We start from the raw sequence: 16,077 nt of genomic DNA, 5'->3' as shown, positions 1-16,077 counted from the left end.
TTGAGGGAACTTAGTGACTTGGAGAAGTAAGAAGCAATCGGTAGTAGCTCGAAGTAGTGTTGAAGCATAACTTAGAGCTCTCGCTCAGGGAGTATGTGAACTAATCTGGATCAAGCGCATACTTGAAGAGTTAAAACTCCAAAGAACTGAGTCACTGAAGTTGTATAGTGACAGTAAATCAGCAATCAACATAGCATATGATCCAGTTCATCACAACAGAACCAAACATGTAGAAGTGGACAAACACTTCATTGAAGAAAAAATTGATGGAAGAGAATTATGTATTGTGTACATTCCTAGCAAGCAACAACAGGCAAATATACTAACTAGGGGTTTATCTAAAGACAATTTTAATGAGTTAGTTTGCAAGCTTGACATGTGGAATATATATGCACCACCTTGAGGGAAGGTGTAGGAAATATTGTTTTATTATTATTATAGGGTATCCCTTTTAGAATGAGAAACCAAATTGTATAAAATATTTAGTTTCTATATATAGCTAATTATAGGCAGCCTATTAAGGTATAGCTCTCATTCAATCAAATATAGAAATCTAATTTCCACATATAATACAAAACTCCCTTTATTTATTGTTATGTGAAAGTTCAATAATACAAAGTCCTATATCATTCTACAAAAAAAAGTTTTTTGTCAGGTACTTTTGATAATGGCAGAGGCTGCCTCCTTCATTTCAAGCAAAGAGTCTTCAAAGCACTTAGCAAGGAGTTCAGGGTCTGGGATTATATCTTTAGCCACCAATATTTGCATATCAGCTCTTCCAGCATAGCTCAACATGTGCATCGTTAGTGCCTGCATTTTTTTCCTCAGTCATTAATTAAAACTGTTAATACGCTTAGTACTAGTCTATATACAAATTTTTATTAAAATTAATTCTTATTCAGAAAAAGGAAATGGGAGCTAAGAAAAGGCAGATTTGTATATACATGAGGCAGACTGGATGAGTTTACTCTCATGTAAGTTACAGGGTTGTCTTTTATTGCAATGGCCTCTTGTGGCCCAACCACGTTGGATATGGTAAAAGTAGTATTGCAAATGATCCTGTAGTTAAGGAAACCAGCAACCTAAAAAAGAAAAATAGACACATTATTATTATTATTAGAATGACATTGTAGTTAAGGAATGAAAACTAAATTAGAAAGAGGAATGAAAACATTGGTGCGTACATTTGATCCGAAGTAAGACATCATAATATCACCAACTTTATATGAAAAATGAGCCTCCAAAGATTGTTTCTTTCGATCGAGCATAACCTTAGCCCTTTTGACGTATAGTAAAGGATCAGTACCACTAGTTTTATGATACTTCACGGGTATCATAAGGAACCCAAATTTATTTCCCCATCGCGACTTTGAATTTTTATTCATCAATTCCGAGAGCTCCTGATCCCACCAAATAATAATAATTTAAAATAAATATTTAACTATCAACACAGAGTAATAATAATAAAAAAAAAAACATTTAGAGAAAAATATAATATTACTACGTACCTGTGGTCCAGGCTGTTTTCTCAAATTTACCATCGCTAGACCTGTGAGTTGGATCCCCTCTTGCACAGCTAAGATGAAAAAAAAATCAACTTTATTTAATCAATTGAACGTAAACACAAGTGGAAGTGCTAAATTTTTAAACACTAATTTCATCTTGTAACATAAGATATATTGACAATATACTGGAATCAGGTAGGGAAGCCATTAAAATTTTGTAAAAAGAGCAAAATAAAGAGTAAAAGTTTTAGTAAAGACCAAATAAAATGATGTATAAATGTAAACAATTATAATTTTACACAGAAATTGACAAATTGTTTTTTATTTATATATATGGCAAATTTTATAGTAGGGTCATTTTGCTTACATTTTTGTCGGTATGTACATAAATTATAACTCAATTTTGTTTATACGAAGAGGTATAGTGTAGTTATAGTAAGCACTCCGTTAGTTTTTAAAAAATTATAAATATTTTATAATACTAAAAATTAGAGTTTAAAATAGTTAGTTGGACACTTATAAAAAAATGTGCGTGCAATTGACTGCTTAAATTTTAATTTGAATATCGTAAATTATTTACAATTTCTCAAAATTTAGAAAGATATCTGTTATAACTAACAATGTATAACTTTATATAAAAAAAAATTAAGTTATAATTTCTCCATATGCGAATACAGAGACACTCGTACTAATAAAAGCTAAATTGACACAGCTATTGTAAAAAATTTCTATATATATATAACTTCTAGTTGGGACTTTTAGCTTCGCCACCTAAGAAACGTCCCATAAGACAACATTTAATCTTAACTGTTTCATCTGAAGTTTAATCTCATTTATAAATAACACAAATTTAAACAAAAAAAGGCTATTATAATTGGGATAATTTCAAGTTCAACATGAGAAATTGACAATGCTTAGCATTTTTTCATAAAAAAAAAAAAAAAGACAATGCTTACCATTTGGTGTTCGGTGATCGAGATATCTTGATAGGCCACATGATATCACCCCAAAAAGAACATCATTTATGGTCTGATTGATAATACTTCAGCTCACCAGTTTCATAAATAATCATATTTAAAAATATATATAGCTGAAAATATATTTTTTCAAATATCATCGGGTAAAATAGCTGGCCTATGTAAACAAACTCAACATTATAGTGCGGTGTTAAGAATATGTCAAGAATGTTATGTAAAGAAAGAATATATATATATATAGATATATATATAAATAAATAAATATATAAATATGTGTGTGTGTTAGATTCACTAACAGTCGGATTATTGAATTAAAATTATGATAAGCCTAGGACTTATAAGGTGTATCAGAGAAGGGTAAAATAAGTTGTTATAAGTTGTTTGATAGCTAGACAATTAAATTTAGTCTTACTTGTAATTAGGTTGTTTGTTCTCCTACTTGTTTTGATTCTATTGGCTGAGTTGTAATCCTAGGTGGCTTAAGTCTTTTATTGATGCCTATTAGAGGGTAGACTTTCTATTTGGGGGATCTGAATTTTTTTTTACTGAGATTGCTCATTTGAAGAAACCAAACCTCTTGAAAGTTTAGAGTAGGAGAGAACAAGCCTCTCGAAAGCATGGGGATTGTAACTTTTACAATTTTATTAAAAATCTGTGAGGGAATTCAATTATTTTGAGTGTTTCTATTTTGGATTGATAACCATTAGACATTTTCCATTTTCGGTTTGTGAGTTAGTTGTTAAGAGTGGTTTTGGTTGTTATTTTTGTCACTTGTTTTCTGTTTTACAACTTGTTAATTACTGTTACAAGCTGTTAATTACAGCCAAAGCCTTCTTGTAATCTTTTCCATATAAATACATTTCTAACTCAAGAACTTGCTAAGCTTTTGCAGTTCTTTGAGATTCATTCTTTGAATTGTGTTCAGATAGAAAATGTATAGATAAGCTATTCTCTCATGGTATCAGGAAGCCTTTAACTAACGTCGATCATGGATCCTAGAAACCCAGAACGTACAACATCAGCTCAAGCGCCCCCAACCGTTGCTTCGATTCCGGCAATTGCTCCGACGCAGCAATGGAATCCCTTTCAGAATTCATTGAATTCTTCTCTCACAGTTTGCATCGATCGCACAAACTATCTTGCATGGAAATCTCAAGTGATTCCCAACATCATCGGTCATGGACTTGATGACCTTCTCCTCACCGGCATTGCCCCTGTTCAGAGACTCATCACCGGCGATCTCAACCCTAAATTCACCACCTAGAAACGCAAAGATCAATTACTCCTCAGTTGGCTCTGATCGTCCATGACTGAAACAATTCTTGGATCTTTGGCTCATCACACATCGTCCTTTGATGCCTGGCGTGCTCTTGAACAACGCTTCTCGAGCCAATCCAAAGCTGGACCGCTCCAAATAAAATCTCAACTATCAACAATCAAAAAAGGTAATCTCTCAATCTCTGATTACTATGATAAGGTCAAACTGTTAGCTGATTCTCTCTCTACCGCTAGCCATCCGATGGAAGAAAGTGATTTAATAATGCACTTACTTAATGGATTAGGTCCTGAATATGACCCTGTTGTTGTTCATGTGACCAGTCTTGTAGATGATCTTTCTTTAGAGTCCATACAATCTTTATTGCTAACCCATGAAAGTAGGCTCGAAAGACTTTACAATATTGGTGATCTTGCTTCCAAAATGTCTACCAATCTCAGCATCAATACATCAAGAAATGGTCCTGGTGCTCCAAATCGCTCATATGGATATCGAAGTCGTGGTTCTAATGGCTACAATAATAGATCATCTGGAAGATTTTATGGTCGTGGCAATCCATCTGTCCCTCGACTGCCTTGTCAAGTCTGCCACAAACTTGGACACACTGTTGCTATGTGTCATTATCGATTTGATAAGGCATTTGTTACACCCAAAGTTGGGGAATCCAAGGCATTTCTCACTGAAATTGATGATCAAGAAGCACCATAGGCCTACTCGTCTACCACCATTCTTGAGTTTGTTGATGACTATGATTGGTATGCAAACACGGGTGCCACCAACCATGTTGCCCAAGGAATGGAGCATCTCGAATCTGAGACTCCCTATTCTGGTTCAGAAGCTCTAGCTGTTGGCAATGGTAAGAGACTTCCCATCACCCATGTTGGTACTTCCTCTTTACCCTCCTTTAAATCTCCTTTAAAGTTAAACAATGTCTTAAAAGTCCTTAACATTACCAAAAATCTTGTTAGTGTCCTTCAACTCACCAATGATAATAACGCTTTCTTGGAATTTCATTCCACCTGTTGTTTTGTCAAGGACAAGGTCACAGGGACTGTTTTGCTCAAGGGGAGAGTTAAAAATAGCCTGTACACGCTGTCTCACCACTCCTTTTCGACTCCAAATGTGCAACTTCAGTGTCTTCTAGCCACAAATAAATCTAGTTCAGAAACACCTTCTATTTCTCATTCTTCTTGTAATTCTGTAGCTGATAATTCAGCTCCACTCAATTGTAATGAATTGTCAATAAATAAAACAATTGTTTCTAAGTCTACATCTATTATTTCTCCTGAAGTTTTAAATGTTCAAACAAGAAATGTTAATCTTTGGCACTCTAAACTTGGGCATCCTGCCCCCAAAGTCTTAGCCAAAGTTTTATCTCAACTTAATATTTCCAGTAACCTAAGCGCATTAAAATTTTGTAAGGCATGCAAACAAGGAAAAAGTCACAAATTACCATATTCCCTATCTGAGTCTAGAGCATCTCAACCCCTTGAATTAGTCCATACCGACTTATGGGGTCCATCTCATACCCCATCCAAGGAGGGCTACCGATATTATATTCACTTCCTAGATGATTTTAGTAGGTATACTTGGATTTTCCCTTTAACCTTGAAATCTCAAGCATACCCTATCTTCCTTCAATTCAAACTGTTTGCTGAAAAACAGTTTAGTCTTCCCATCAAAAATATTCAATTCGATTAGGGTGGGTAATACAAACCTCTAGCTCAGTTTCTCAACCAACATGGGGTTCACTTTTAGCATCCCTGTCCTCATGACCATGAACAAAATGGTCGTGCTGAAAGAAAGCATAGCCATATAACTGAAACTGGTTTAACACTACTTGCTCAAGCTGGTCTAGACTTGTCCTTTTGGTGGCTTGCTTTTCAAAATGCAGTATTCTTGATCAACAGATTACCTACATCAGTCATTGGAGACATTTCTCCTTATGAATGTCTATTTCATATACTCTCAGACTATGGTTTTCTCAAGCCCTTTGGCTGTGCCTGCTTCCCTCATTTAAGGCCTTATCATTCTCACAAACTAACACTCAGGTCTAAAAAGTGTGTGTTTGTTGGCTACTCATTACATCACAAGGGCTACTTATGTGAAAATTCAGTAGACAGAATATATATTGCCAAGAATGTTGCTTTTAATGAAGAAGAGTTCCCTACTCTTTCTCCAACTCCAACTGTGCAGGTAAACTCAACTAATTTATTGTCCATTCCTAGTATCAATTTTGTGACTCCACCATTGCATACTAATGTCCATACACCTGTGACTGAGGTACATGATGCACCTATTCATGAGGCACATGCTGCACCTACTACTACAACTAATATCTTGTTGATACTGCTACTGCCTATACTGCTCCCAGTACTACAGAACATGGCCCCTATTTCAGGTCTATCACTCATGAGTGTCCTGCTGTATCTCTTGATTCGGCCTTACCTGCCTTTCTCACAAATTTTCCACCATAAATATCAACCCCATCTAAGCCAACACCTTCACCTCAGTAACCACAAACTCCTTCCATCTCCTCAACTAATCTAGTATCCACCACTAATACTCATTCAATGCAAACTCGATCCAAATCTGGGATACATAAGCCCAAAGCTTATCATGCTACTTCACACCCTCTCCCAGAATCTCTCTTGCCTAGAGAACATCGTTCCCTTAAGCAGTTGCTTGCTGATCCAAGATGGTTTGCCTCCATGCAAGAGGAAAACAATGCATTGAAAAAAAAACAAGACCTGGACACTAGTACCTTATGACTCATCCATGAATTTGGTGGGCAATAAATGGGTGCACAGAATCAAGCTTAAAGCTGATGGTACACTTGATAAATACAAGTCAAGATTGGTTGCTAAGGGTTATTCTCAAACTCCTAGAATTGATTACAAAGAGACATTTAGTCCTGTGGTTCGTCCAACAACAGTTAGAATTCTGCTCACACTTGCTATCTCATTCAATTGGCCGATCACTCAGCCTGATGTGTCAAATGCTTTTCTCAATGGCACATTACAGGAAACTGTGTTTATGCCACAACCACCAGGGTTCGTTGATCCAACATATCCCACTTATGTTTGCAAGCTGAACAAAGCTCTTTATGGCCTTAAGCAGGCTCCAAGAGCTTGGAACAATAAGCTCAAAGTTACTCTGTACAGCAAAGGGTTCAGCTTGTCCAAATCAGACAACTCCTTGTTCATTGATGGATCTGGACATAATCTCATTGTTTTGTTGGTATATGTGGATGATATACTCATTACAAGACCCAATCAAGATCACATCACCACACTCATTGTAGATTTGAATAAAGAATTTGATGTAAAGGACCTAGGACCTCTTCATTATTTGTTGGGGGTTGAAATAAAAAGAACACCATCTGGTATATATCTCTCTCACTCTAAGTACATTGCTAACTTGGTCACTAAACTACACTTAGATGGTGTTAAACCAAGTCCTAGTCCTACCAGTTCTTCTCATAATCTCTCTCTCAACAGTGGTGAACCCTTCTCTGATCAGTCCCTATACAAAAGCACTTTGGGTGCTCTTTAGTATCTTACCTTGACTCGGCCAGATGTAGCATTTATAGTCAATAAACTAAGCCAATTTATACATGCTCAAACTAATACACATTGAGATGCCTGTAAACGTTTGTTCAGATATCTCAAAGGTACTATTCATGACGGCTTGTTTATTCGACCTGCTGCTAGATTGTGTCTTCAAGCATACTCGGATGCTGATTAGGCGAGCTGTCCTGATGATAGATGCTCCATAAGTGACTATGTTGTTTTCTTGGGTGGAAATCTTATATCATGGTCAGCAAAGAAGCAACAAGTGGTTGCCCGTTCTAGCACAGAGAGTGAATTCCGCACATTAGCCAACACTGCAGCTGAAGTGAAATGGTTGTCCTCTATTTTGAGCGAACTTCAGATTACTCTTCCAGCACCTCCCATTATATGGGTTGACAATTAAGGAGCAGCCTCTTTAGCAGCCAATTCGGTCTTCCATGCAAGATCGAAACATATTGAAATTGATCTCCATTTAGTTAGAGATCAAATTTTAGCAAAAGAGGTGGAAGTTCGGTATGTTCCTTCAGTTGATCAAACTACTGACATTCTCACAAAGGTCTTAACAACTTATCGGTTTCTGTATCTCAAAGCCAATCTCAAAGTGTGCTCATCACCCTTTCGCTTGAGGGGGGATGATAACCACTAGACATTTTCCATTTTCAGTTTGTGAGTTAGTTGTTAAGAGTGGTTTTGGTTGTTATTTTTGCCACTTGTTTTCTGTTTTACAACTTGTTAATTACTGTTACAAGCTGTTAATTACAGCCAAAGCCTTCTTGTAATCTTTTCCATATAAATACATTTCTAACTCAAGAACTTGCTAATTCATTCTTTGAATTGTGTTTAGATAGAAACTGTATAGATAAGCTCTTCTCTCATGGATTGTTTCTAATCTAATAAAACTCTATCAAATTAGAACTAGTGAGAGAGACTGGGAGTAATGGGGAAGGAGAGACACCAAAGAGGGAATAGTTTTCTGATCGGGGCAATTTTGTCCTTTAAAATAAAATTTGGCATATTTATCTGGTGATGCATAAAATTAAGGTTTTTTTTAGTTATACCTAAAATTTTCCAAACATAACTAATATAATTAATTTTTGAAAAGAAAAAAAAAAAGGTTTTTTAGTTATACCTTCCCCTATTACGACCCATGGATTAATAGCAAATGAACACAAGTGGGATACCGAATTGGGAAAGAGCCAGGGAAGGCACCGATTCTACCCAAAAAAATTTCAAAGTAATGCTAAGGGTACTAGTATTATCCAATAATACCACGATTAATAACATGTTCACACATAAATTACACTCAAATATTAGATACTTATGTGATAATTTTTTTTAACCAATTATATTTTTTTAAAATGAGTACCATTAAATAAAAATGACTTGTATTTAATGTTTAGATGTAATTTGTGTGTACCAATGATTACTCAATTATCAAGTAGTATGGATACACGTCGGGCGGATTTGGCGGGTTTTGGATAGTTTGTGCCATTTTTTTATTTGGCGATTTTAGAAAAATACAACCAATAATTACCCAACAAGTGTGCAGTTTGAGCTGTTTTTTATGGGCGGTTTTATGAGCAAGTTGAGTTTATTCAAATTTCAGGATTATCAACTAATGATATTTAAAAAAACAAAAAATTGTAGACCATAAAGTTCAAATTTATATCATCTTTACTCATCAAAGTCGTCATGAATAATAACTTGAGAAAATATTATCATATCTCAAATTTTACAAAATAAAAGTATAATAATTATCTAAATTATAAATGGTATTAAACTTATCAATCCATACATTAATAATTTTAACAATTTAAGTTTTATTATGAAAAATTTCACTGAAATTAAACTATCAATACAAGTAACACTATTTATTTTTCCTAAACAAATTTTTATATACAATTCTTAAGTTACCACCATTAATCTCATAGCAACGAAAATTTTAATTAAAAAATGTTAGATCTTTGGACTAACATAAATAAATATATATATATATATATAAATATAAAGAATATATCACATCCTAAAATCCAATATTTCTATCAAACATATTAAAAGAGTCACAAACTTTATAATTTTTAATGAACACTTTATAGATTGTATTTTTAGATTTAAATTATTACTATAAATGTATATACAAAAAAAAAAAGTAATGAGTGCGGGTTTAACCCTTCTTATATTATTACAACCTGTACCCAACTAATCTTATGGCGGTGTTGTCAACCCAATCCAATTTCAACAGGTTTTGTAATGAGCGAGTTCAAAGTCCGTAGTTTTTGATGGGTTGAGCGGGTATCAGCGTACTGTTAGTGGTTATGAATATGATTGACCAATAACAATACTTTTTCTATATTATTCAAAATAGATTATATGATTTATGGGACACTACACTAGACCCACTCGCCTATCGTGGCATGTGTGTTGTACAGTGTTACCTTGTCTACTTTCACTTGCAACCGAAAGTTAAGTTATGTTCTAGTACTTTACTTATTTCCAATTGCCAGCCAGGGTAATGTTTATTATTATTATAATATTTTTGACATAGAAACGTTCTTAAGTATTAGTTTAATAGTATCCTAACAATAATTATAATAGTAAAATTAAAAATAATTAAAGAAAGAAAAAGGAAAAAGAGCAAACGGTAATACTGGGAGTCTTACAGCGTCGTGTAGGGCTTTCTTAACAATCTTCATATCGTCCAAACGAAACCTAGCGGTAACGAGCTCCCGCGGCCAAAGCTCAACCCCATCGCCTCCACTTATCACCGTTTTACGGTCAGAAAGCCACAGCATCTTCACCAGAAACTCCACCACAAACACCAAGCTAAACCACATCACCCCTATCAACCCCACAAACCCATTCCAATAATATTGCCACCAATTTTCCCTGCTTTTCCTCGGCTTACTACCAACCGTACCCATGCTCGCCGCAGCGTCCGGGTCCCCGACCTTTCGGCAACCGGCCACCAACATTGACATCAGCGAAATGCCGTCCCCAAGCGCGTGGTGAATCCGGAACACGGCGCACTTGTGCGCCATCAGCAAATGGATCTCCCAAAGCGGTTTGTCCGGGCTTAGAATCGATCCGGTCGACATTTCCGCCAGGTACTCGTTGACAGAAGCTTCATCATCACCGCCGCTCTCTGAGTTAACAGGAGAATCGACAACGATGAGGTGGCGATCGAGGTCAACGTTGGTCCTCCGCCACCGCTCGCGTCCGCCGCGGTCAACGACCATGAGGCTGCAGAATCGGGGGTGTTTGAGAAGGAAGGATTCCTGGATCTGGGACTTGAAGACTTCGATGTCAAACGGATTTTTCACTCCGAGGACGCAATGAATTATTTGGTTCATTTCTGGTCGGAGAAATAGCCTTCCCGCCGGAGTTAGGGGTTCGTCGGAGTCGATCGCCGGCGACGCCATGAGAGGGAGAGAGAGAGAGAGAGAGAGAGAAAACGCGTGCAAATCAGGGAATGCGGGTTAATGGAATCATGTGGTAGTGGGAGGAGTATAGATTTATATACATAAGGTGGACCGTGGCAATACGTAATCTAATGTGAATTATTTAATCGGTGACGAGATGAGAGAGTGGGCGATCTAGAAATTGGATTTGGCTAAGTGTAGTTATTGTTTATGGTTCTCTATTTTGTATCCATCGCTTTCTAAGAGATGGATACTCCAGATAAATCCAACGGTCGGTCAATAATAAGTTACTTCGTCAGAGCTAAATATTGGTTTGCAATTCACAGGCCGTAGTACTACCAGTACCGTTTTCAAATTCGTACTGACATAGAACATAACTATTTTGAAAATTAGGATAGGAGAAAAATTAGTTAAAAGGAATTTGGGTTTTTGAGTTTAGTAGATTGTAGGGGTGTTCATCCACAAATCACTCATAGTGTATCACAATTTGCAGATAGGAACCTTTATGCAATGTAGTTCACAGTTTTCAATCTTATTATTAGTTTTTTTTCCACTGCAGTCTCTATTTTTACACATTTTAATACTTAAGTCTCAAAAGTTAATTGAAAAATTAGTTGATTTTGTATGAGCTAGTTCCCAACATTGAGAAATCATATCATTTAAGTACTTAAATCCTAGTTTTGTTATTTTTTTCTTTGAAAATATATAAAAAAAAAATACAAAATAAATGGTGAATCATTCTTAAAATATTTGGATGACAATAACAAACATAACATGAGAAAAAAATATTTTCATGGCATTTTTTAAAATATTTAATATTTTTATAAATTAAATTAATGTTTATTAAAAAAATATTCTTACCTACATTGTTGTTTTATAATCAATATCAATAATTATATTATCTCAATATTATCAATTTTTATTATGTTATTATTCGTATTTTTACCGAAGGATACGTGATCGTCCGAGTAGGACACGTGGCGGTCCGAGTAGGACATGTGGCAGGATGTGTACTTCTTTCGATGAGGCAGGCCACGCGCTCGAGAATCAGTTGATCCTACAGTCGGAGATTGTTTCTTTATTCTCTCTTTTTAAGGTTAATAGTGAAAAAGCAATGAATATTTTGGTGCTTTCATTGAGAGCATGAAGAAAGCATTTAGAAAACTTACAGTCATGGTAACTACACGAAGAAAAGTTACAGATGATGTACTCCCTCCTACCAGAGCCGAACGAGGGGAACCTAGTCGGCAGCCACCTCAGGACGTGCTTGAGATGGTGGAGGACTACAACGAAGATGTCGAGTATGACGGCGGAGATGACGGCGTCGACCAAGGGTATTATGAGGAAGAATACCCTTAACCCATGGATGCAGAGGAGACTCCGGAGGTGGTGATCCTCCGTGAGCAGGTGGCCACCCAACAACAAAAGATCAATGCGCAAGAGGGTAACATTGCCGCCCTACATGAGATTGTGTTTGCAATAAAGGCCGCTTTTGCAGCCCAGGGGTTGTGAGTGGACCCTAATGGCAGTGCACCAGCTGGGCACCCAACTGATGTCCCACCTGCGCACCCCATTGGATTGCCACCTGTTAATGCAGCTAGAATGCCTCTTGAGCACCGGGTTGCAGAGTCGTGAAATCCGCCAGATGAGGTGCTCGCCGGGCACCCAGCAAGAGTTGGAACCTTGATGCCACCGCAAGATCGTGGTAAGGGAAAGGTTGGCGATAATCTTGCTCCAAAGCAAAAGAGGACTCGTCAAGAACCCGAAGGCCACCAGGTTCCTCAGCAGGCTGGTAAAGGTAATGGCTCAGGGGCCTAAGGGCACTGCTAGGCAGTCAGCGCCTGTGGAGCTCGGGGCGTTCCACCCCGACGCGGCCATACGGGTCGCGCGAGGCCTGTAGCTGGTGTCCCCTCGAAACCTAACCAGTTGCGTAGGAATAACGATCCAGGAATCCAACCGAAGAATGCCCCGCAAAGTCGAGAACGCTGTATCAGTATCTCAGTAAACAAAAACATCGAGTCCGATGGAGAGACCAAAGTGGCTCATCCCGAGGGTAAACTTTAATCACACGTTTAGTCCAAATGACTCACTTAACAAGTTAAGTACTATTTTAAACAAACAGTGCAACGGTCAAGGTTTAAAGGTTCTTGAAGAATGGCTAAATATGTACGCTCGTCGCTAAAGATAAGCTCAACTCACAGTTTGGTAACTAATAAAGTGAATACGTGCTTAATTGGGATATATATATGCATTTTCTACATGCTAGAGTAAGAAGCATGACTTATACTGATAAGGTCTGGCCCTTAACTGTTATGTGAATGTGAAAAGATATGCTTATTAACATTCTTGTTGCATGCGAAAGTTATTGAAATGCTTATTAGCATTGTTATTGTGTGTGTACGCTTATTTGTTAGGTTTTGGACAGTGGGGTGGTACCCTGATACTATTATCATTGCCTGATGAGTCAAGTTATTGATTGTAAATATACTTGGAGAGTTATGCCTCTATGGTGATCAAACAGACTAGTTGGCATTGAGATTGAGGCTAGAGATGATAACCAGGGTCAGAACCCTCCGCCAGCCCTTGAAATCTTGTAGCAGATGTTTGTTGAAATGCAAGCAAGGTTACAGAGACAAGAAGAAGAGATCAGACAACTTAGGCAGCATGGTTCACTAGGGAACGCTGCCCCGTCCGCACCACCAGTAGTTGCACGATTCTGGGACAACCATAAGTACAGAACAGACGGGAGCCTGTTTATGAGCTGTTCAGGAAGCAACACCCTCCTACTTTTGAGGGAGGGCTAGACCCACTGCGAGCTAAGTAGTGGATGCATATGACTACCTCCAACCTGGATTTCATGAGGGTGATAGGTAACGATAGGGTGGCTTGTGCCACGTATATGCCTTGGGATGATGCCCATATCTAGTGGGAGGTGGTATCCCGGACTCGGGATGTAACTACAATAAACTGGGAAGAATTTTGAGATTTGTTCGATGAGAAGTATTACAATGATGGATTTAGAACTGCAAAGGTGGATGAGTTTACAAATCTGGTTCAGGGCAATATGACAGTGACAAAGTATACCTTGAAGTTTGATAGGTTGGCCAAGTTTGCTTCTTACTTGGTACCAACTGATGTGATAAGGAAGGAACGATTTGTTCAAGGGCTAAATGCTATGATAGCCCGTAGAAGTTAGGATCGCCTCCGTGCCTAGAGTTACTACTTATGCTCAGGTATTGGAGAATGCCCTTATTGCTGAGGGTGTTGAGAGCAAAATTTTGTGCGAGAGCGCTGCTAGGCGAGATACCAGGAGAGTGGTACATCTGGTAGGGGCAGAGGCCTCGGTGACCAGAAGAGGAAGACCCCAGAAACCTCTACTACAATTGGTCCTAATAAGAGGGTTTGGCGTGTGCAGGGTGGCCACTAGGGCCGCAATGAGGCTTGGATGAGTTATCTGGAATGTGCCAGGCGCAAGAGACGCCATCTTGGAGAAATTCGAGCGAAGGCATACTTTTTCTGTGGGGTGGTTAGACATCTCAAAAAAGATTTTCTGAGGGAAATCAATGAAGAACAAAAGAAGGCGGATATCTTGACTCCAACTCGAGTGTTCACTTTGATGCAATTAGAGGCTAAGGCTAGTCCCTCAGTAGAGGCAGGTCAGAATTCTAATGCTGGTTCTCCTTAGACTGTGTTCATTGATTATGGTGTTATGCATTCTTTTGTATCCAGTAGAGTGATAGACATATTGTGTAGACCATGTGACTTTTATGTTGTGGTGTTTGGGACTTTGTTTCCTACCGGGCAATTGGTCGTCTCTATTAGATGGGTCAGATCATTACCTGTAGAGGTTGATAGTAGGGAGTTGTCTGTAGATCTAATTGAGCTGCCGATGGGAGATTTTGATATGATCTTGGGTATGGACTGGTAGTCAAGTATGGGGCGACTATTCACTGTAAAAGGAGGATGGTGACTTTTGAGTCTGAGGGAGATGACCCATTTGTGTTTGTGGGTGTTGTGAACGGGTCTTGCGTCCCTATGATCTCGACACTGAAGGCTAGAGTCCTAGCAAGGATGTTGCATAGGATTCCTAGCGATCATAATGGATACCACCAGGGATGTGACAGTTGGACCGGTAGAGACCAGATTGGTTTGTGAGTTCTTAGAAGTGTTCCTAGAGGATCTACCAGGGTTACTGTCGCATTGGGAGATCGAGCTTATGATTGAGTAGGCACCGGGGACAGAACTAGTATCCAGGGAACTATACAGAATGGCTCTGGTGGAATTGAAGGTACAATTGCAAGAGTTACTTGATTTGGAATTCATCAGGCCTAGCTTCTCACCTTGGGGTGAACCAGTACTGTTTTTGAAGAAGAAGTATGGATCATTAAGGATATGTATCGATTACAAGGAGTTGAATAAGTTGACCATTAAGAATAAGTATCCAATGCCAAGGATCGATGATTTATTTGACTAGCTGCAAGGTAGGACAATGTTCTCAAAGATTGATCTTCAATCTTGTTATCACCAGCTAAGGATCAAGGATGAGGACATCCCAAAGAAATCCTTTCACATGAGTTGTTGGAATTAAAAGTTCTTGGTTATGTCATTTGGATTGACCAATGCCTCAGCAATGTTCATGGATTTAATGAGTAGGGAGTTCGAGGATTATTTGGACAGGTTCATGATTGTCTTCATCGATGACATTCTGATTTACTCTCAGTCAGAGACAGAACATGAGAACATCTTCGTTTGGTATTGCAAAGATTTAGGGAACACATGTTATATGTTAAGTTCAAGAAGTGCAAGTTCTGGTTGCCTCATGTGACATTTCTTGGTCACATTGTTAGGAAGGACGGGATTATGGTGGATCCAACAAAGATAGAAGCGGTGAGAGATTGGCCAAGGCCAAAGAGTGTCTCAGATATCAAGAGTTTTCTTGGTTTGGCTGGGTATTATCGGCGTTTTGTGGAAGTGTTCTCAAGGATTGCAACACCATTGACTGAACTAACACGTAAGAATTTGAAGTTCGTTTGGTCTATAGATGTGAGAACGGTTTTCAGGAGTTAAAGCAACGATTGATTACCGTGTAAGGATTAATGCCCTAAAAGCAAGTAAAGACATTTTATTGATTTAGATAAAAGCACAATTTTATTATTGTTGTCTGTGTTTTCACCATAAGACACGTGGAAAGTAGGAGTAATTAATGACAAGACAAGTGATGAGGTTCTCGAAGTGTGAACTCTTCCAAGAAACCCAAAACGGCAAAGATGTGGATGTCTCCCAGTAAGGCCACACCCTAAGGTCTATCCTCAAGGCGAGGATGTCTCC

At 38.0% G+C, this 16,077-nt stretch overlaps 1 protein-coding gene across 1 annotated transcript; it reads right to left on the bottom strand.

Moving 5' to 3' along the window:
• Nucleotides 1-567: 567 nt before the first annotated feature.
• Nucleotides 568-10,946, bottom strand: LOC133796951 (wax ester synthase/diacylglycerol acyltransferase 11-like). The gene is made up of 6 exons (XM_062234666.1): nucleotides 9,991-10,946; nucleotides 2,462-2,534; nucleotides 1,509-1,576; nucleotides 1,185-1,400; nucleotides 945-1,082; nucleotides 568-810 (listed from the first exon to the last, which is right to left on the bottom strand). Exons 1-6 carry the CDS (start codon nucleotides 10,747-10,749, stop codon nucleotides 652-654), a joined length of 1,413 nt encoding a protein of 470 aa, XP_062090650.1. The 5' UTR covers nucleotides 10,750-10,946; the 3' UTR covers nucleotides 568-651.
• Between the last annotated feature and the right edge of the window lie 5,131 nt (nucleotides 10,947-16,077).

This window comes from Humulus lupulus, chromosome 1 (assembly GCF_963169125.1).
Source record: "Humulus lupulus chromosome 1, drHumLupu1.1, whole genome shotgun sequence".
NCBI lineage: Eukaryota > Viridiplantae > Streptophyta > Magnoliopsida > Rosales > Cannabaceae > Humulus > Humulus lupulus.
The sequence above is the reverse complement of the archived record's forward strand: the minus strand, read 5'-3'. Positions and strand labels throughout refer to the sequence as shown.

What these genes read in the sequence shown, in the direction of transcription:
- LOC133796951 (XM_062234666.1), bottom strand. Translation starts at nt 10,749, where the DNA reads ATGGCGTCGCCGGCGATCGACTCCGACGAACCCCTAACTCCGGCGGGA. An exon ending in GAAAACAGCCTGGACCACAG is followed by an intron (nt 1,401 to 1,508) that starts GTACGTAGTAAT and finishes TGGTGGGATCAG; the next exon opens with GAGCTCTCGGAATTGATGAA. An exon ending in ACTCATCCAGTCTGCCTCAT is followed by an intron (nt 811 to 944) that starts GTATATACAAAT and finishes AAAAAAATGCAG; the next exon opens with GCACTAACGATGCACATGTT.